The following is a 21,899-nucleotide window of genomic DNA, read 5'->3' on the forward strand; positions in this document are numbered from 1 at the left end:
TGGATTTGACTACAGACTCTGAAGACTACGAGTGAATTGAGCTAATTTTCCCCTGAGTGTAAATGCATTTGTGTTCATAAACATGACTTTGAAAATCTACTGGAAGAGGTTGTTAAATGACTATGAGAATTTGAATAAAGTACATCTTGAATCTTGAAGCAAATATGTGATAAACAGGAGGGAAATGTTAGATCCATTATATAAAGTTATCTCTTACTTGCTTTTACCTTGTTATATTCTTTATTCTTGTTATATTGTTTCTCATTACTTAATGTTTCTTATTATTTGCTAATGCTTAATGTTCATGATGCTTGATGTGTCAACTCGAACTTCTCTGGTCAAGGGCGACAGAAATGCAGCTGCTGTGGAGAAGTGGCCTTGACTGGAGACAGAGCTGTAGGGCCTGACAATGACCCAGGAGCTGGGTTAGGGTCAGGGCCTGACCCAGGAGGTGGGTTAGGGTCAGGGCCTGACAATGACCCAGGAGCTGGGTTAGGGTTAGAGCCTGACAATGACCCAGGAGCTGGGTTAGGGCCTGACCATGACCCAGGAGCTGGGTTAGGGCCTGACAATGACCCAGGAGGTGGGTTAGGGTCAGGGCCTGACAATGACCCAGGAGCTGGGTTAGGGCCTGACAATGACCCAGGAGGTGGGTTAGGGTCAGGGCCTGACAATGACCCAGGAGCTGGGTTAGGGTCAGGGCCTGACCCAGGAGGTGTTCTTTAATCTGTCTGATATGGAAGAATGTGCTGTGTGCGAGCTAAGCTAATCAAATCAGTGAAGACCTACGTATAATCTCACCATTATGATTTACAGTCTTTTGCTTTGTTTGGGACCTGCTATCTTGTGTTTTCCCCTCCCTTAGACACATTTGACTTCTGTAACTAGGAACCTCCTAATTTCAATAAAAGAAGGATGGCGGAAGTTGTGCGTCAGAACGTGTTGCAGATCTGGAACTGAGCACATCTCCCCGTTCTCCTTGCAAGTAAAATTCAAAACTGTTGTCTTCGCCTAATTTGTTTTTCTCGTGTTTCAGGTCATTTGAACCTAACTCTACCCTGTCTCCAAAGTTCACCCACTGTCTCACGTACTCTCTGCAGTTCTTCATCCTTGTCCACATCTAACTGACCACTGTTAATAGTCAAAACTGGCAATTGATATGGGGGTGGGGAAGAGGTAGTAGAGAGTGGTGTTAAGTGTCAGTGTCTGGTTTGGATCTTCTAATGAAGGCTTCTCTACATTAGGCACTCGTGTGAACCCCCTAGATCTGCAATAGTGCACCGCTGCACATGTCACAGCCACACAACATGTATCCTTCGACGCTTATCTTCTAACTCTCCTTACCCTGTTTTTGCCATGATTTTCCTGCTATAAAACCTAATTTTGGATTATCAAGATGATCCTGTAACATGGTGTGAGTTTCTGACTCCCACTTACACAATGCTTCAGCTAAATTAACCTTCACCTCTGGAGGGGGAAGTATCTTCTGCTTCTGAGCTTCCTTCCACAACTTTTTTATTGCATCCAATTCTCTTTCCCTGTCCTGTTCTTTCATGCCACTCACCACCTGATCAAGAGTCCACTTCCACTGTTCTTCCACAGACCGAGGATAGGGAGAGCATTCTCCCTGATCCCTACACGCTTTACCACACTCCAGTTCCATCTTTAACTATGCTCCCAAGTGAGATTGAATGTGAATGACTCCAACGGTCAACTCAATGCCTCAGTGAAACAAGCTTCTAGATCAAACATCTTTGATCTGGTTCCACTCTGGGGGTTAATTCCCAAGGATAAAGAGCCTTTTAATTCACGTTCACTCTGGCACTTTTCCAACCCACACAAAAACAGAAAACTCAGGCGTCGGGAGTGTCTGTCCCGTCAACTGCGCTCCGAGTCCCAACCCAAATCTTTTTCATATACAGTGCTGTGCATACAGCAATACAGCACTGTACTAGCTCCGGTTTACTCTAACCGTCTATTCCCTGTTTTTTCAACAGTACTTCCGGCCTCTAACCATCTATTTTCCGGACTCTAACCGTAATTCCCTGTTTTCTCAACAGTACTTCCGGCCTCTAACCGTCTATTTTCTGGACTCTAACCGTAATTCCCTGTTTTCTCAACAGTACTTCCAGCCTCTAATCGTCTATTTTTCGGACTCTAACCGTAATTCCTGCAGTCATTTCAATATTTTCTATATTTTTATCTGGAATTTATAACTAGGACACTTCAATTGACAGTGATGACAAATTTTTGGAAATTGCCAATGTGCAGAACTTTTGATTAAACAGGTGTCTGCTTACCTTTTATTAGGGATCCCTTTGTCGTCAGCTGTCCTCCGAAGTGACCATTGTTGAATTCTTCGCCTCAGATGAGTTCTCTGTCTTCATCACGTCGGGGTCACCAAATTGTTGGATTGCAATACCTCTCGTGTGTCACTGCCAATCCGCGTGTTCTTTAAATGAAGACTTCAAGTAAACAAATGCCAATTTCAAAATGTATTTAGCAAATAGAATCAATTCAAGATACAAATATTACAGAGCTCCGGGCCAGTTCATAACCCTACAATAACAGAGTCCATTGTCAGGGCACGAAGTCTGACCACCTAACTATCCCTTGACTCAGTCTTTTATAGAAAGACATATGTAATTATTGATGCTAATTCAATCCAATTCTTCTTGGGTGACTTCATCTTCTTCTTCCTGCCTCATCTGGTGTTGGTGCAGTCCTTCTTCTCCATTGTCTTCTCAGATGGCCAGGTCAGAGGTCATATTCCTGTCCAGGAACTTATCAATCACCAGTAAATTATGCTGTCATGTTTTACGATGGGGGTCTACCATTTCCTGTCTGCCTGGCTCCAACTGTCTAAGCAGTATTCATGTCAAAGAAGGGTCAACTGACTTGCTTATGTGTATTCCTACTAAGGATTATATACTATCCCTAACTTCTGAACTAACTGTAACATAAAACAAAAACATATAGTATAACACATGCTAATAAGATAAAAGATGCTAACAAGATAAAATAATTCTCTTCAATATGTAGCTATATGTAGCTATAGCGTCATTGGGCTCCACTCCAGCCGCTCCTGGTAGTTCCTCAAAAACACTGAGTTTCTAGTGGATGCACAATCTGTGGAAGCCAACATAGAAACTTCTGAAGAGCCAAAGTTCTTGCAACAAAAATATAGTCCCCAATGAGGTTGTTTTGTTATCACACGACCCCGTCCCCATTATCTTAAGAGAATATAAAAGAATGAGTGGAGACAGAAGAGAGAATGAGACGTTTTTGGCGCGTGTCGCTCTTGATTTAGTGTTTATTTTTGCAGTAAACTTAAAGGAGGCCTTTTCACTTTATGTTTGATTAAATTTAAGCTGATATTCCATCTTGACATCTTTACATTTACACTATTCATGGGAGTTTTATTTGGTCATTTTGCTTCTTTTTATTTCCTATTTCCCACATTTATTCATAGTTTTTATTAGATTGCAATAAATCCTATAACATTGAACAGACTGACTAAAGTCAAATGACCTGCGGTTCCCACCGATAGCCGTCATTCTGATGGGTTTTTGCTGGCTGCAGCTGAAATATTCCAATGCTCCATGTCACAGAGACAGTAAATACTAAACCCTAAAGATTCTGAAGGCATGATGTAAAATAGTAACGTATAATACAGACATTTGAAGAGACAATTAAGAGAATGTTTTCATGCTTCTAAGAGTGGCCGAGGAGCCATTTAGAACTTTATAAAGATGCATTGTGTGATACCAGGAACTAATTTAACTTCAAGGCGAAGCTGCTTCTGCTTTGTCGACCATCGACTGATCTTCTGAAAGTCCACCAGCGCTTTTTAAAAACTGAATTTTTCATCTATGGAGGGAGTAGACGGCAGATGTTTCCACAGATGCTCTTCACCAGTGGTCAGTGAGTGATGCAGCAGATGAGCGAGAGTTGACTGGCTTCAACCAGCTACTGAATCAATGTCTCCAGCCCATAGTGTGGATTCTCTACGAGAGCAGACAGCAGCTTCACTCCTGAATCCTGCACCTGGTTCCCACTCAGGTCCAGTTCTCTGAGATGGGAGGGATTGGACCTCAGCGCCGAGGCCAGAGAGTCACAGCTGATCTCTGATAAACTGCAGTCCCATAATCTAAATAAAGAAGGGAAACTTTTATAAGGTTATAAGTGAAACCAGTATTCATCTGAAAGGTTAATCAAAGGCATGATCTGTAAATATTTAATTTAGTTACAGGTTAAAAAATGATAGTAATATGTAATTACCACAATTCCAACCTCTCAGGTTTGCACTGTTCCAAGGAGAATATATATTGTTCTGGCCCTCACTCTTCCCAGGTTCTCCCACCTCTTTCCCTCCCATCTCATCATGGAGATCCATCTCACCTGTGGCTCATCTTTAAAGGCACAACCTGTCTTAGATGACTTCCTGTCTCCCTCACCATCTCCCTCCTCGTTGACTGGTGTCTACCAGGCACCCTCACCTAGTTTTGTCTAATTTTGGATACGATCTGTCGGCTTTTTCATTGTCCTTAAATCAATTTATCATGAATAAGTGGTCCCCGTGTGGCCCCCCCTCCTGAAGGAACTGGGCACAACACACACACACTCCGAAAGTGTGAGGACCCTCGGATGGAATAATGGACATTTTTGAGAATGGTGTTTACCCCAGAGTTTCCAGTTGGCAGTTTGGATCCTGGAGAAAACCACAGAGCAGCTTCACTCCTGAATCCTGCAGCTGGTTCTGACTCAGGTCCAGTTCTCTGAGATGGGAGGGATTGGACCTCAGCGCCGAGGCCAGAGAGTCACAGCTGATCTCTGATAAACTGCAGTTAATCAATCTAAATAAAGAAGGGAAACTTTTATAAGGTTATAAGTGAAACCAGTATTAATCTGAAAGGTTAATCAAAGGCATGATCTGTAAATATTTAATTTAGTTCCAGGTTAAAAAATGATAGTAATATGTAATTACCACAATTCCAACCTCTCAGGTTTGCACTGTTCCAAAGGAGAATATATATTGTTCTGGCCCTCACTCTTCCCAGGTTCTCCCACCTCTTTCCCTCCCATCTCATCATGGAGATCCATCTCACCTGTGGCTCATCTTTAAAGGCACAACCTGTCTTAGATGACTTCCTGTCTCCCTCACCATCTCCCTCCTCGTTGGCTGGTGTCTACCAGGCACCCTCACCTAGTTTTGTCTAATTTTGGTTACCATCTGTCGGCTTTTTCATTGTCCTTAAATCAGTTTATCATGAATAAGTGTTCCCCGTGTGGCCCTCCCTCCTGAAGGAACTGGGCACAACACACACACTCAGAAAGTGTGAGGACCCTCGGATGGAATAATGGACATTTTTGAGAATGGTGTTTACCTCAGAGTTTCCAGTCGGCAGTTTGGAAAGTGGAGAAAACCACAGAGCCGCTTCACTCCTGAATCCTGCAGCTGGTTCTGACTCAGGTCCAGTTCTCTGAGATGGGAGGGATTGGACCTCAGCGCCGAGGCCAGAGAGCCACAGCTGATCTCTGACAAGCTGCAGCAAAGCAATCTGAAAAATGCAGGATGAGGGTATACGGTGCAGGTCTGCATGTTATCTGCATCAGTACTAAACCTACGTTAGTTCTTAGTTGGGTCAGACCTGAATTCACGATATTCCAAGGAATTTTTTTCATGTGGTGCATCACAGCAGTGTTGAGAACAGCCTCACTTCACCATCTTAGCAGCTGGTATATAGGTAGAAAAATGAAGACTGACCTGAGCCTCTCCAGTTTACAGTTTGGACTCTCCAGTCCAGAACAGAGCCGCTTCACTCCTGGATCCTGCAGGTGGTTCCAACTCAGGTCCAGAACCCTCAGATGGGAGAGGCTGGACTTCAGAGCTGAGGCCACAGAATCACAGCTGGTCTCTGATAAACTGCAGCGACTTAGGCTAAAATAACAATTATTTTGAGAGAAGACAAATAAAAATCAACATGTACCAGAGCAAAACACAGCTTACAAGCAACAAACCTCTGGTCCTGCACCGGCTTATCTGCCGTATGTTCCTATTTTGGATTCTTTCAGGGTGGTTGGACAAGATCTACACCGTATGTTAAGTGTGTGTGGGTCAAAATACCTTCCAAGTGTGTGAGACCACATTTCTCAATAGCACTCAACTCTTGTCAGGAGTTGGGACAAAGCGACCCACTCCTGACAGCTTGTGGGCGATGCTGCAGCGACCCTGCAATCCCTACACTCTCTGGTGAAACCAAATCAAAGGTTTTAGACACTGCTGGATGCTGGAAGGGTGGCTATAGTCTGGACGCATCGTTCCCCTGACTGCACATTTCTCCAACAATGATTGGCAGCTGGTGTCACTTGTTCTCCAGATGAGAGAAGGAAAGAGAGCCACCCCACAGTGTGTTTGATTGCCCCACTGCAAGCTCAATGCTGCCAGAAAACATTGCAGGAGCATCAATTCCCCTCAGGGCATCAACAAGGACCTCAGGAAAAGGTGCAGCTGCCACCTACTAGAGACAAGCACACTGAGCTGAGATTCAAAGCCCTCTCCTCCCAAGAGAAGAGCTTGTTTGTTGGAGGCTCTTCTGGGCGATACCTGGTGCCACAGCTCCAGCTCAGCCCGTCTCTGGAGCTGAGGTGGAGCTTAGCAAGTTTCATGGTTCTCCACCACTTCCTCTCGCTGAGGACCTTCTCAGCTGGTGGTTTCTGCTCCACCTTCCAAGTTGAGCAGGTGATACTTCTGCATTCCTGCCACCAGTGTCTCTGCAGAAAGAGTCTTCTCTCCTGTTTTATATTAGATTATATAAAATTAGGATTTTTGGTTGATCTCTTAGATGTTGTTGACTAAGAGCAGGTTTTTCTTTAATAACAGAGAGATTCGATGAGAAGAGCAAATGTATTATTTTATGAGCTACTTCCACTACTATTATATACACTGTTACGACCGTACCTTGTTAGTAACCCGAAAGGTAAAGGGACGCACATAAAACACACCACAGAGCGGGTAGACTTTCTAGGTGAACTTTATGAGGTAGGGTCCCACAGCAATATAATACACCAACAGAAACACATCCCATCTGGCAGAGAACTAAAACAAGTATAACAGAAAGGGCGGCCTCCTCGACCAGCCCAAAGAGGGACCGTCGGATAGGGAGCCGACCCTCTAACCCTAACACAAAACCACCAAACCCTAACTCCAAAACAAAGCCGAGGAAGCTCTGCCAGCGGGCGTGAGGGGATCCACGGATCAGCAGTCAGGCAGGTAAACTCAGGAGCAGCAGTGGCAGGAAAGCAAGAGGGCCTGAGCACGCCGCATCTGTGGCCTTAAGTAGGACAGTGGCCAATTAGCCTCACCAGGAACACCTGGTCACAGGGAGAAAAGAAAACAGTTATTGCCTGGGTCATCCCCTAGGGGGAGACAACGTAACACCCCCACCCAAAATTAACTGGACCCTGGAAAGTCTTGAATACAATTTAAATGGCAGTACAGGGTACAGTACAAAGAAAGGGGCAGACAAAGACGAGCGAAGGAAAAAAAGGGTAGAGTCATTGCCTCGACAACGCGTCAGCCAAGACGTTGTCACGTCCGCGCACATGTTTAATTTCAAGGGTAAACGGCTGAAGGCGCAAACTCCAACACATTAACCGGCGATTTTTGTTCCGCATCCGGTTTAAAAAGACAAGCGGATTGTGGTCCGTGAAGACAACAACCGGCCACCTGGTCGAGCCCACATAAACCTCAAAGTGCTCAAGTGCCAGTACTAGTGCCAGTGCCTCCTTCTCAATGGTCGAATACCACTTCTGGTGGCAATCCAATTTCTTTGAAAAGAAAGACACGGGATGATCCACCCCATCGGAACCCTCCTGCAGGAGCACGGCACCCACTCCTGAGTCACTGGCATCAACCGCCAGCTTGAACGGACAGTCAAATCGTGGGGCGGATAGAACGGGCGCATTGGCGAGCAGGGACTTTGTCTGCTGGAAAGCGACCTGACAGGGTTCAGTCCAGGTGAACGTAACTTTCGGGCTTAGCAAGTCAGTCAGGGGCGAAGCAACAGCCGAAAAGTTTTTGCAAAACCCCCGATAATACCCGACCATCGCTAAATAACGACGCAGCTTGGTTCGGTTAGTTGGAATGGGGAAATTTAAAATGCTCTCAACTTTCGCCTGCACCGGACGAACCTGACCTCCCCCCACCACTTTTCCCAAGTACTTAACTGTCGCCTGAGCGAACTCACATTTCGCGAGGTTAATTGTGAGAGCAGCTTCCTGAAAGTGAGAGAATACTTGCGAAAGATGCTCCACATGTTCCTCCCACGAGCTAGAGCACACCACTACGTCATCTAGATAGGCGTTACAACACGACAGTCCAGACAGCACGATGTTCATCAAACGCTGAAATGTTGAGGGTGCATTTCTCATACCAAACGCCATGACTCGGTACTGAAGAAAATCATCGGGGGTCACAAAGGCAGAGATCTCTTTAGCCTGCTCGGTCAGTGGGACCTGCCAGTACCCCTTCAGAAGATCCAGTTTAGTTACAAACCGAGCTTCCCCAACGCGATCGATGCAATCCTCCATACGAGGCAGGGGATAACTGTCTGGTTTCGTCACATTATTTACCTTTCGATAATCTGTGCAGAAACGATCATCACCGTTGGCCTTCACCGCCAGCAAGCAGGGAGAGCTCCACGGACTGGAACTCGGCTCGGCAATACCGTGCTGCAGCATATAACTGACCTGTTTCCTCAGACGCGCACGCTTCTCAGGGCTGGCCCGGTAGGGTGGCTGTTTAATGGGACCGGAACCCTCCACATTTATGTCGTGTGCCAACAGGTGAGTCTGAGAAGGAATGTCAGAAAAGAGCTCTGGGCTCGAGGTTATTAAAGATACAACATCTGCGCGTTGTGCCTCGGTGAGATGAGACAGCGTAGAAGGGAGTTGTCGCAATGCAGCGGAGTTCGAAAGTCGTCCCTCTGTCAGCGCAATTGACAGGGAGTCGTCCCTATCACCACCAGAGACTTCCGCAACGGCAGGAGCTGTCACCAGACTGACACGCGGCGACAAATCAGCACTGGTCAGTGACACGGGAGCCTCACTGCCAGCCACAGGCGGTAGAGGTTCATCTCTCTCATGATAAGGCTTCAGCATGTTTACATGGCAGAGACGTTGTCTTCGCCGGCGATCTGGAGTGGCGACGATATAATCGCGATCCCCCAGTCTCTCCTTCACGACATAGGGTCCGCTGTACCGAGCCTGCAAACTGCACCCCGGTAGAGGAAGCAACACCAAGACCTTACTCCCGACCTTAAACACTCGGTTCGTAGCGTTCCGGTCATACCAGGTCTTCATACGCTTTTGCGGTCTGTAAATGCTCTCGAGCGATCTCGCGGACCCGACGGAGTCTCTCTCGAAAGTCACACACATAGTCCAGCAGATTCTTCTCAGTTCCTTCGTCAAGCCACTCCTCCCGCAGCAACCTCAGTGGTCCACGAACATGGTGGCCGAACACCAACTCTGCTGGGCTGAAACCCAGGGACTCTTGCACTACTTCCCGTATCGCGAACATTTGCCGGTGAACCCCCTCATCCCAATCCCTCTGAAACTCAAGACAAAAGGTGCGCAGCATACTCTTTAGCGTTTGGTGAAAACGCTCTAGCGCACCTTGGCTTTCGGGATGGTAAGCACTTGAGCACACATGTTTGATACGGAGCTGGTGTAGTACTTGTGAAAACAGGCGAGATGTGAAATTCGTTCCTTGGTCCGTTTGCACCACCCTAGGCAATCCGAACAGGGAGAAGAATTTTGTTAGTGCCTTGACAACGACTGGAGCAGTGATCGTCCGCAAAGGGAACACTTCAGGAAAACGTGTCGACGCACACATCACCGTAAGGAGAAACTTGTTCCCGGATTTTGTTCGGGGAAGCGGACCCACGCAGTCGACCAAGACTCGCTCGAACGGTTCGCCTATCACCGGTATTGGATAGAGCGGAGCCGGAGGAATCACCTGGTTAGGTTTGCCAGCTACCTGACACATATGGCATGTCTTACAGAACTGTGCCACGTCCCCCTTTAACCCGGGCCAAAAAAAGTTTCTCAAAATCCTGTCATGGGTCTTTCTAACACCTAAATGACCGGAAAGAGGGGTCTCATGAGCTAAGCTCAAGATCTCAGATCGATATGGACGAGGCACGACAATTTGGGTGGAAACACACCAGTCCTCTGCGGGAGAGACACAGGGCGGCGTAAACTTGCGCATCAGGATGCCATCTTTTAGGAAAAACCCAGTTGTTAGAGTATCCACGGCCCCCGTCGCCACAACCCTCTCAAATAAAGGAGTCAGTGACGCATCTACCCTCTGACACTCGGCCAACTGCTGACGAGACAGAGTCAAACGTTCCAGGTTTGGGGCCACTTCAACTTCCGTGCCACTAGTCGGCTGAGGCATGTCCACACCGCCACAACGGAAACTGTCACTCGGACCGATCTCATCCTCACCTTTCCGGTATTTCGACCTGGTAACGGCGCAGGCGGCAAAAACGGTCGGGAACTTACATGCTAGCTCGTCTGGTGACTGGGCGATCGGAACTGGTGTCACCTCCGGAGTTACCAAGACCTTGCCACCGGCCAAGTCGTTCCCCATTAGAAACGCAACCCCTTGCACTGGAAAGGCAGGACGCACCCCCACAGTCACTTCCCCCGATAGTAAGTCAGATCGGATACAGACTCTATGCAAAGGTACATTCAAGTCCTCCATTCCAAACCCCAGCACTGGCACATCTGAGCCCACCGCTGAACCCGGTCCCAGCGGTAACACCCCCGCAAGGATGAAGGACTGCGAGGCAGCGGTGTCGCGCAAAACGGAACTTCAGAACCATGCCCTGGGAGTGACACGTATCCGTCCATTACAAACGGAGCAAAATCAGCCAGCTCAACGGCTCCCGCAGACGATCCCACGTTGTCACTCCGCGAATTCACTAGGTTCACAGGCTTTGCTTTTCTTCTCCCTTTTTGTTCCAGCACGGGACACTCGGCCACAATATGGCCCTTTTCCTTACAATAGAAACACTTTATTCCCCCTTTACCAAATAATTCACCCTTATCTTTTTCCTCGGAAGTATCCAAGAAGGCAGGTCTTCTTTCACTCTCAAAACCCCCAATTGAGGCTTCTCTACCTTCAGACACCACACGACTTGCGTATCCACCACCCACCTTACTAAAAGGGCGATCCAAAAACACTGGCTTGTGGGTTAAAGTGTATTCCTCCACAAGGATAGCTGCTTTAAAGACATCCGACGTTTTATGTTCATTTAGAAACGTGGACACAGCCTCGGGGAGACAATTCTTAAAGTCCTCCATCAGGACCAAGTGCTTTAACTCACCAAAATCCGTTACACCACTGGAGAGACACCAACGATCAAACAGGGTTTCTTTTTCCCGAACAAACTCAGTAAATGTCTGATCATGTCTCTTCCTCAGCCTCCGGGACCTCTGTCGGTACGCCTCTGGCACCAGCTCGTAAGCCCTAAGCACAGCCAATTTAACTCGGTCATAATCTCCACAATCATCGGGAGAAAGTGAGGAATATACCTGCTGCGCTTTACCATCCAGCACACTTTGGAGCAATAACGTCCACATATTCCGAGGCCATTTTAAGGTGGTTGCAACTCGTTCAAAGAGCACAAAATATTTATCCACATCCCCCTCATTAAAAGGCGGCACCAAACGGATATACTTGGTGACATCAAATTCTGTGGCTCTACTAGCTGCGCCCAACTCCATCTCTCGCATTCGCAGTTCGAGTTTCCTCATTTCCAATTCGTTTGCCAATTGGAGCTCTTTTTCCCTAATTGACAAGCGTTGTAACTCCACCTCAAGTTCCTTAAGCCTCACAGACTCACCCACTGAGTGAGGCACAGGCTCAGCACTGACTTTTGGTGCCGGTATGATTCCCCTTGCCACAAGTTGCGCACATATGTCCCGCACCAAAACCTGTTTCTTAGCCTGTCTACTTACCTCTAGCCCATAGTACTCCGCAATCGCAAACACATTCTCTTTTGTGTAACTATGGATCGCCTCCACCGACGGAGCGTCCAAAAAGTCCTGCAGTTTAAACTCCATCCCATAGAGTTTATACACTAGAAACACAGCAGGTCACAAAAAATGGACGAGCCCCCAATTTATGTTACGACCGTACCTTGTTAGTAACCCGAAAGGTAAAGGGACGCACATAAAACACACCACAGAGCGGGTAGACTTTCTAGGTGAACTTTATGAGGTAGGGTCCCACAGCAATATAATACACCAACAGAAACACATCCCATCTGGCAGAGAACTAAAACAAGTATAACAGAAAGGGCGGCCTCCTCTACCAGCCCAAAGAGGGACCGTCGGATAGGGAGCCGACCCTCTAACCCTAACACAAAACCACCAAACCCTAACTCCAAACAAAGCCGAGGAAGCTCTGCCAGCGGGCGTGAGGGGATCCACGGATCAGCAGTCAGGCAGGTAAACTCAGGAGCAGCAGTGGCAGGAAAGCAAGAGGGCCTGAGCACGCCGCATCTGTGGCCTTAAGTAGGACAGTGGCCAATTAGCCTCACCAGGAACACCTGGTCACAGGGAGAAAAGAAAACAGTTATTGCCTGGGTCATCCCCTAGGGGGAGACAACGTAACAACACATACTTCCATATTGTCTTAGATTGCAAGCTGCATTTATTGCATCGTTCATAGAAAGTCATATTTGTGAGGAGAAAAACTCAAATAAGGTCATTTTCTTTAATGACCATTACAAAAGAAGGAGGCGATGAACAAACAGATTTATATAAAAATGTGTGAAAACGTATGGATGGAAACCTTTTTAAAATGGTTGCATTGTGTAGAATCGGTGTAGAATCAACTTGCTGACTTCTGATTTGGACTCCAATGGAAGTGAGGTGCAACAATTGTGGATGCTGAAAGCTTCAGATCTTCATGAAGGTTTCTGTGGTTGGACTGACCTGCTGCCCCTTTAAGAGGGAGGCAGGTTTGGGCTTCTGGCTGGAATGAAGCCACCTAAGATGAGAATGACTGCAGGCTTTCGGTACCAAGGTTTAACAGGGGGCTCACTTCACACTTGGGCTTTTCTCTTTTTTGGGATGGCTTTTCTCAGGAGAGAAGGGGCATGGCACACTGCAGCAGCTTTCTTTTGGGGTTTGCTAGTTTTCCTTCTGATCTTTAAAAGACAGGAAGAACCATTTTTGATTGGTCTGAATGTTTGGGCGGTTTTGTGGCCAGCCTGAAATAAAACAAGACAAATCTACAACTGGTACTTCCTTTCTAGTCATTGATGACCATCCTCACATGGGACAGATTTCCACAACCAATTTAATACTGCAAATCTGTCCTGTGTGGTCTTTTTTCTGAGAACTGTAACACTACGTTTATAACAAAGATCAAACATGGAAACAGTTGTTGTCTAACTAGTTACACCGGGAAAGTACTGGATCATCTCTGACTGACCTGAGAGTCTCCAGCTCACAGAGAGGATCCTGGAGAGCACCACAGAGCAGCTTCACTGCTGGATCCTGCAGGGTCTCACTCAGGTCCAGAACCCTCAGATGGGAAGGATGGACCTCAGCGCCGAGGCCAGAGAGCCACAGCTGATCTCTGATAACCTGCAGTTCACCAGCCTGAAAAAGGAATAAATGGGGCAAATAAAAACACATTCTAAATCAGAATGAAGAGAAAGCAGAAAATGTAAAGAAATTTAGAAAAGACCAACAGAGGCCTCCTGACCTGAGCGTCTCCAGTCTGCAGTTTGGATGCATCATTGCAGAAGACAGTAACTTTACTGCATCATCTGTCAGGCTTTGGTTCTCGCTTAAGCTCAGCTCCCGTAGATGAGAAGGGTTTGACGTCATTGCTGAGGCCACAACTTCCCAATCACTCGTTGAAAGAACACTACCAGACAGTCTGTTGTGTATGAAACAAAAATAGTGAGTCAAACTTTGGGATTTCTCATCAACTTATCTGAGAATCTACCTCAACACAAATGTAGCTCATTTCCTGGAAAAGCTAAATTCAACACCGTAGAGCAACAGTTTGAACGACCATCAGATCTGAAATGCAACTGAATTATTCTCAAATTTGTCTATTTTAGAACAGCTCATAATTACTCAATATTTAAAATGATTGTAGCAATGGTTTAAAGAAACGTGCATCTTTTTATCTGTCTATCGCTCTTTGGATATTTTGCATTTCATCCAATTTGTACGATGGTGCGTCAGGTCTTAATTCAGCGATCCGATCGATGACATCAGAGTCTCTGGTTGCATCGATTGCCCTCAGCTTCTGTTCTATCTGCCTGTTTCCCTTCAAATCATTTTCACTGCACCTTTTGTTGCTAGTGATGAAGTTGCCACCTAACGGGTGTGGAAAGGGTCCAACAACTTTGTGGGTCACATAAAGGCTCCAAACGGAACCGCCACAAAGACCTAAAACACCCATTTAAACCAACGAGGCCGGCTGTTTTTACGTTGAACTAATGAAGCAAAATAGTCACGAGTCATTAGTTAAAATGTGTTTTTCTGTTGTTAGAATACGATGTATACAAACAAACAAAAGGTATTTAATGACATGACAGTAATTTCATGATAGTCAGTTAACTTGTGGCTCCTATTATTCCTGCCTCATGTTGGTTTGTCTGGATTGACCTTTGAACTTATATCCAGCCAGTGTTGAACATTTCTAGATGAATTGTTGTTGTTTTTAATTTATGGATGCTGCAATGGAGATAAAGAATTGAAGGAATGACCACTGGAGGGGGTATTGCTACCTGACATGATCCACTCGCTTGATTTAAACGCCGATGTCCGGCCCCAGAAATCTTTACTTACTCGGCCTTCCTGCAGTTCCTCACAGCTGGAATCAGGCGACGTCGTCCCTCCACTGAGGTGATGTACAGCTGTAGGTTCAGCTCATCCAGAACCTCCTCTGACATCTGCAGCAGGTAGGCCAGAGCTGAACAGTGGATCACTGACAGTCTCCTCTCTGATATCTCCCCTGACTTCAGGAACTCTTGGATCTCCTGATGGACTGACTGATCCTTCATCTCCATCAGACAGTGGAAGATGTTGATGCTTCTCTCTGGGGAGATTTCATCACTGTTCAGCTCCTTCAGGTTGTTGAGGACCTTCTGGATGGTTTCTGGGTGGTTCTCCGTCTGATCCAACAATCCACCCAAGATCCTCTGATTGGACTCCAGAGAGAGACCATGAAGGAAGCGAACAAACAAGTCCAGGTGGCCATTTTCACTTTTGAGAGATTTCATTAGTGCTCTCCTGAGGAAGTCATCAAGAGATGTGGCTGGATCGTAATTATACAACCCAGCAAACCGGAAAAAGTCCTTTGGTTTCAAATATTTTGGGAAAGACTCAATAATCCTTTTATTGATGGTGTAACAGTGGAACATGAAGACGGCAGCCAGAAACTCCTGAATGCTCAGATGAACAAAGCAGTAGACTGATTTCTGGAAGATCACACTCTCTCTCTTGAAGATCTCTGTACAAACTCCTGAGTACACCGACACCTCGGAGACGTCCAGTCCACATTGCTCCAGGTCTTCTGAGTAGAACATGATGTTTCCTTTCTCCAGATGTTCAAACGCCAGCCGACCCAACTTCAGAAGGAGTTCTTTGTCAGCCTCAGTCAGTTCCTCTGGTCTCTGCTTTCCTCCATACTTCTGCTTCTTCCTCTTTATCTGAACCCTCAGGAAGTGTGAGTAGAGGTCAGTCAGGGTTTTGGGCAGCTCTCCTCTCTGGTCTCTGCTCATCATGTCCTCCAGAACTATAGCAGTGATCCAGCAGAAAACTGGGATCAGACACATGATGTGGAGGCTCCTGGAGGCCTTGATGTGTGAGATGATTCTCTTGGACAGATCTTCATCACTGAACCTCCTCCTGAAGTACTCCTCCTTCTGGGAGTCAGTGAAGCCTCGTACTTCTGTGATCCTGTCAACACACCAGGGAGGAATCTGATGGGCTGCTGCAGGTCTGGAGGTGATCCAGATGAGAGCTGAGGGAAGCAGGTTCCCCTGGATGAGGTTCACCAGGAGCACGTCAATGGACGATACTTGTGTGACATCAGAGATGAGCTGATGGTTGTTGAAACCCAGTGAAAATCTGCTTTCATCCAGGCCATCAAAGATGAACAGAAGTTTCCAGACAGTCAGATCTTCTGCTCTGATCTTCTGTAATGTTGGATGGAAAACATGAAGCAGTGAGAGAAGACTGTGCTGCTCATCTCTGATCAAGTTCAGCTCCCTGCATGAGAGCGGAAGCACCAGACTGATGTCTTGGTTCTCCAAACCTTCTGCCCAGTCCAGACTGAACTTCTGCACTGAGAAGGTTTTTCCAACGCCGGCGACACGTTGGTCAGAACCACTCTGATGTGTCTCTGTTGCTCAGATAAGACTTTGAAGAGGTCCTGGCACTTGATTGGAGTGTCCTGGATGTTCTTCTGGGAGGTTCTCTCAAGCTGTCTCACCTCATGTTGTGTGTCCACCTCCTCACTTTGTCCCTCAGTGATGTAGAGCTCAGTGTAGATCTTGTTCAGCAGGGTTCCACTTCCTGCTTCATGAGTTCCTTCAGTCACATGTTCACATCTTCTCTTCAGACTGATCTTATGACCTTCTATCACCTCCTGCAGTTCACCACCCTCTAAAACAAACAATCTTTTAAATCCTTTTACAATTGTCATCTACAGCAGTAACACAGACGTCCTCAACTGGAAAATATTCTGTCATGTTTGAATGATCGAAGCAACAGTCGGGTAATGACCCATCTCACTGTCAGTTTAAATGTTATGTCTTCTTATCTACACCTATTCTTTTATTTCATTGGGTTTCAATGTAATTTAGTCTATAACAACCATTTCCATGTCTTCCAAGAGTTTGCTTGGACTAAACAGCTGGTAAAAGCTGGATGATATTTAGAAAAACACATCAAACCTTCTCCAAACACATCATACTCAGCAGACCCATTGTCCTGTAAAGGTCACCTGCCTTCAGCTCTTTAACACTTTCCAGAACTAAATGACTAAATGTTGCTAAATACTGTCTAAGCATTTAGGAAGGTCTGAAGAGGGTCCAGGGGTTCCAGTGGAACCAAACAAGAGCTCTCTGGATCTTCTCTTGCACATTGTAAATACACAAGTTGTTCCTTTATTCCGACCCAAAAGTATCTTATAAATACAAATGTACGAGCTTACGTGAGACGCTGTTGTTCAGGTCGGCGGTCTGCAGTTCAGTTCTCCGTTTCTTTTCACCCTCGGGACAGGAGGAATCTCCAATGGAAGCAGAGCGTTTCTGATAGCTGTCAAAAATGGGAATAGTGGTTATACATGTCTACTGGGCGTTAGCAACGCCTAAGAAAGGCTGCGTCACTTCTACTTTCAGTTTGCTCTGACAGCTGAAGATTGAATGAACACTGAGCAAAAAATATAAAGTTATTTACGTTCTAACAAGCTCGTTTAGTTGGAGAAAAGTGTATTTGATTTAAGTGTTTAGTGGCTTTTCCTCATTGTGAATTTATGTTAAAAATAAAAGTGCCAAATCAGGAATATAAACTCATAGAATAGAACAAAAGTTCTCCATTTATGCTCCAAATACAGTCGTCTGGTCTCTGAAACTGATCATTAAATAGCACAGAGGTCACGCGTATTCAAAAGCTTATTTCAACCATTTAGAAATGACTGATATTGTTGTCTATGGGTTTATTAGAACCAGGAGCCTTAAAAATAGACTTTTTAATGAATTTTCATGACATGTGGTGGAACAGTGTGGCAGAACAAGCTGCCACAGACCTGCCATGTCTTACCCATCCGTATCTAAATGGAGAGCTGGAGCACTCTGCAATGATGGATATTGTTGGGAAACTTTAAAATATATGCCTAGGAATTTTTGTGAGATGATGTTAACCCATGTAGGAGAAATGACCAGTTAAAAACACAAGCAATTTTCAGTTTTAAAAGATTTACCACACTAAAATTAACATGGGAGTTAATGGGAGCGAGCACCTGACATGTTGGGCACCGTTTCATTAATTTCATTTTTCACGATAGTGGAGGCTAATACCTACAAAATGATGTTTTTTATGGTTGTGAAATGTTCTAAGGCAGAGTTATGTGGTTCAGAAAACCTTACTTTAAAGGTGAGCCTTGAGGTCTGATACCAAAGTTAAAAGGGGGCACACACAAACATCATCACGCTTTAGTTTTCTTACATTTCCTCTGAACTTCTGAAGTTTATATTCCATCTTTGACTGGTCACTCTTCAGGGACACCCAGCTGGGCGCTGTGGACTCTGCTCTGTCCTCGTCATCCTGAGGAAACATCAGAAATAGTGATGAGACTGTGATGAAGGTAAATAATCTGGAGAGGTTGGAGTTAAATAATCCCAATTCACTGCATTTTTATCAAACAGGAACATTTCTAATCCATTCTGAATAACAAATGAATCAATAAATCAATGATGTCTCTGTATCATTTTCATGTTTTCAGAGTTTAAGCTGCCTTTTTTAACTGTTCCCTGCAGTGAGAAAAGAACTGGCACCTTTCCAGCCCCTCATCCTGCAGCACTGAATGTGCTCTAAAGTTCTTTCCAGAGCAAACGTCTCTGCACTTGCAGCAACATGTTGTAGTCATGGATCCGTGAGGAGAACCGGATACAGGAAACGCCCCCACTTTGATCCCAAAACCCAACTGGTGGCCAACGGTGGTCCGGCAACGACGGGGACGCTGGTCCATCGGGCCCACAACACTGGTTTTCCACAGGCCAACATGGTGAAAGGACTCTGCCCCGTTTCATTTTTAAAGAGCTGATGAATTAAATGTCATTTCTCCTGCACACCTCCTCACACCTCCTGCACATCTCCATACACCTCCTCACATCTCCTTACACCTCCTCACACCTCCTGCACACCTCCTGCACACACCTCCTCACACACCTCCTGCACACTCCATACACCTCCTCACCACCTCCTCACACCTTCTGCACAGCTCCATACACCTCCTCACACCTCCTGCACATCTCCATACACCTCCTCACACACTCTCACACCTCTTGCAAATCTCCTCACACCTCCTCACACTCCTGCACACCTCCTCAAACCTCCTGCACACCTCCTCCAACCTCTTGCAAATCTCCTCACACCTCCTCACACCTCCTCAACCTCCTCCACACCTCCTGCACACCTCCTCACACCTCTTGCACACCTACTTAACACCTCTGCACACCTCCTCACACCTCCTGCACATCTCCATACACCTCCTCACACCTCCTGCACATCTCCTTACACCTCCTCACACCTCCTCACACCTCCTGCAAACCTCCTCACACCTCCTCACACCTCCTTCACACCTCCTCACACCTGCTGCACACCTCCTCAACCCCTGCACATCTCCATACACCTCCTCACACTCCTGCACACCTCCTGCACATCTCCTCACACCTCCTCACACCTCTTGCAAATCTCTCATACCTCCTCACACCTCCTCACCACCCTCCTGGCAAACACACCTCCACACTCTGCACACCTCCTCACACCTCCTGCACACCTCCTCACACCTCCTGCACATCTCCATACACCTCCTCACACCTCTGCACACCTCCTGCACATCTCATCACACCTCTCACACCTCTTGCAAATCTCCTCATACCTCCTCACACCTCCTCCACTCCTGCAACCTCCTCACACCTCTTGCACACTCCTCACACCTCCTGCACACCTCCTCACACCTCTGCACATCTCCATACCACTCCTCACACCTCATGCACATCTCCATACACCTCCTCACACCTCCTCACACCTCTTGCAAATCTCCTCACACCTCCTCACACCTCACACACCTCCCACACCTCCTGCACACCTCCTCAACACCTCTTGACCACTCTCACACCTCCTGCACACCTCCTCACACCTCCTGCAATCTCCATAAACTCCTCACACCTCCTGCACATCTCCTTACACCTCCTAACACCTACTCACACCTCCTGCAAACCTCCTCACACCTCCTAACACCTCCTCACACCTGCTGCACACCTCCCACACCTCCTTGCACATCTCCATAAACCCCTCCTCACACTCCTGCACACCTCCTGCACATCTCCATAAACCTCCTCACACCTCCTCACACCTCATCAACCTCCTGCACACCTCCTGCACACCTCCTCACACCTCCTGCACCACCTCCCATACACCTCACACCTCCTGACAACCTCCTGCACACCTCCTGCACACTCCTCACACCTTCTGCACAGCTCCATACACCTCCTCACAACTCCTGCACCATTCCACATACACTCCTCACACCTCCTGCACATCTCCTCAACACCTCCTCACACCTCTTGCAAAACCTCCTCACACCTCCTGCACACCTCTGCACATCTCCTCCACCTCCTCAAACCTCTTGCAAATCTCCTCACACCTCCTCACACCTCCTGCACACCTCCTCACACCTCTTGCACCCTCCTCACACCTCCTGCACACCTCCTCAACCTCCCTGCACATCTCCATACACCTCCTCACACCCCTGCACATCTCCTTACACCTCCTCACACCTCATCACACCTCCTCACACCTCCTGCAAAACTCCTCACACCTCCTCACACCTCCTCACACCTCCTGCACACCTCCTCACACTCCTGCACATTCCATACACCCCCTCACACCTCCTGCAACATCTCCTTGCCACCTCCTCACACTCCCACACCTCTTGCACATCTCCTTACACCTCCTCACAACCTCCTGCACATCTCCATACACCTCCTCACACCTCCTGCACATCTCCATACACTCCTCACACCTCTTGCACACCTCCTCACACTCCTGCAACCTCCTCACACCTCCGCACATCTCCAACATCCTCACACCTCCTGCACATCTCCTTACACCTCTTCACACCTCCTCCAAACTCCTCACACCTCCTGACATCTAAATCTTACACCCTTCACACCTCCTCACACTCCTGCCAACCTCCTGCACACCTCCTCACACCTCCTGCCACACCTCCTCACACCTCCTCACACCTCCTGCACATCTCCTTACACCTCCTTACACCTCCTGCAACCTCCTCACACCTCCTCACACCTCTTGCAACCTCTGCCACACCTCCTCACACCTCCTGCACACCTCATGACACCTCTCACACCTCCTGCACACTCCTCACACCTCCTCCACACCTCCTGCACATCTCCTTACACCTCCTTACACCCCTGCAAACCTCCTCACACCTCCTGCACACCTCCTCACACCTCTTGCCACACCTCCTCACACCTCCTGCAACACCTCATCCACCTCCTGCACACTCCATAACCTCCTCACACCTCCTGCACATCTCCTGCACCTCCTCACACCTCCTCACACCTCTTGCACATCTCCTTACACCTCCTCACACCTCCTGCACATCTCCATACACCTCCTCCACACCTCCTGCACACCTCCTCACACCTCTGCACATCTCCATACACCTCCTCACACCTCCTCTGCACACCTCCTCACACCCCTCACACCTCTTGCACACCTCCTCACACCTCCTGCCCACCTCCTTGCCACACATCCCACACCTCCTGCACACTCTAACCACCTCCTGCACATCTCCTTACACCTCTTATACCCTCCTGCCACACATCCTCACACCTCCTGCCACACATCCTCACACCTCTTGCACACCTCCTCACACCATCCTGCACACCTCCTCACACACCTCCTGCACATCTCCATACACCTCCTCACACCTCCTGCACATCTCCTACAACTCATCCACACCTCATCACACCTCCTGCCCACCTCGTCACACATCGTGCACACACTCCTCACACCTCCTCACATCTCCTCACACCTCCTGCAAACCT

At 47.3% G+C, this 21,899-nt stretch overlaps 1 protein-coding gene across 1 annotated transcript; it reads right to left on the reverse strand.

Annotated features, from left to right (window-relative positions):
- Positions 1-13,582: 13,582 nt before the first annotated feature.
- Positions 13,583-17,366, reverse strand: LOC130520474 (NLR family CARD domain-containing protein 3-like). Its single transcript, XM_057024171.1, has 4 exons — positions 17,258-17,366; positions 14,887-16,707; positions 13,787-13,963; positions 13,583-13,680 (listed from the first exon to the last, which is right to left on the reverse strand). The coding sequence occupies exons 2-4, from the start codon at positions 15,873-15,875 to the stop codon at positions 13,605-13,607; spliced, it is 1,242 nt and encodes a 413-aa protein (XP_056880151.1). The 5' UTR covers positions 15,876-16,707; positions 17,258-17,366; the 3' UTR covers positions 13,583-13,604.
- Between the last annotated feature and the right edge of the window lie 4,533 nt (positions 17,367-21,899).

This window comes from Takifugu flavidus, unplaced genomic scaffold (assembly GCF_003711565.1).
Source record: "Takifugu flavidus isolate HTHZ2018 unplaced genomic scaffold, ASM371156v2 ctg393, whole genome shotgun sequence".
NCBI lineage: Eukaryota > Metazoa > Chordata > Actinopteri > Tetraodontiformes > Tetraodontidae > Takifugu > Takifugu flavidus.

Coding starts and splice junctions, on each gene's coding strand:
- LOC130520474 (XM_057024171.1), bottom strand. CDS start 15,875: ATGTGTCTGATCCCAGTTTTCTGCTGGATCACTGCTATAGTTCTGGAG. Junction 13,964..14,886: donor AGGAACTGCAGGAAGGCCGA/GTAAGTAAAGAT, acceptor CATACACAACAG/ACTGTCTGGTAGTGTTCTTT. Junction 13,681..13,786: donor TGCAGACTGGAGACGCTCAG/GTCAGGAGGCCT, acceptor TTCCTTTTTCAG/GCTGGTGAACTGCAGGTTAT.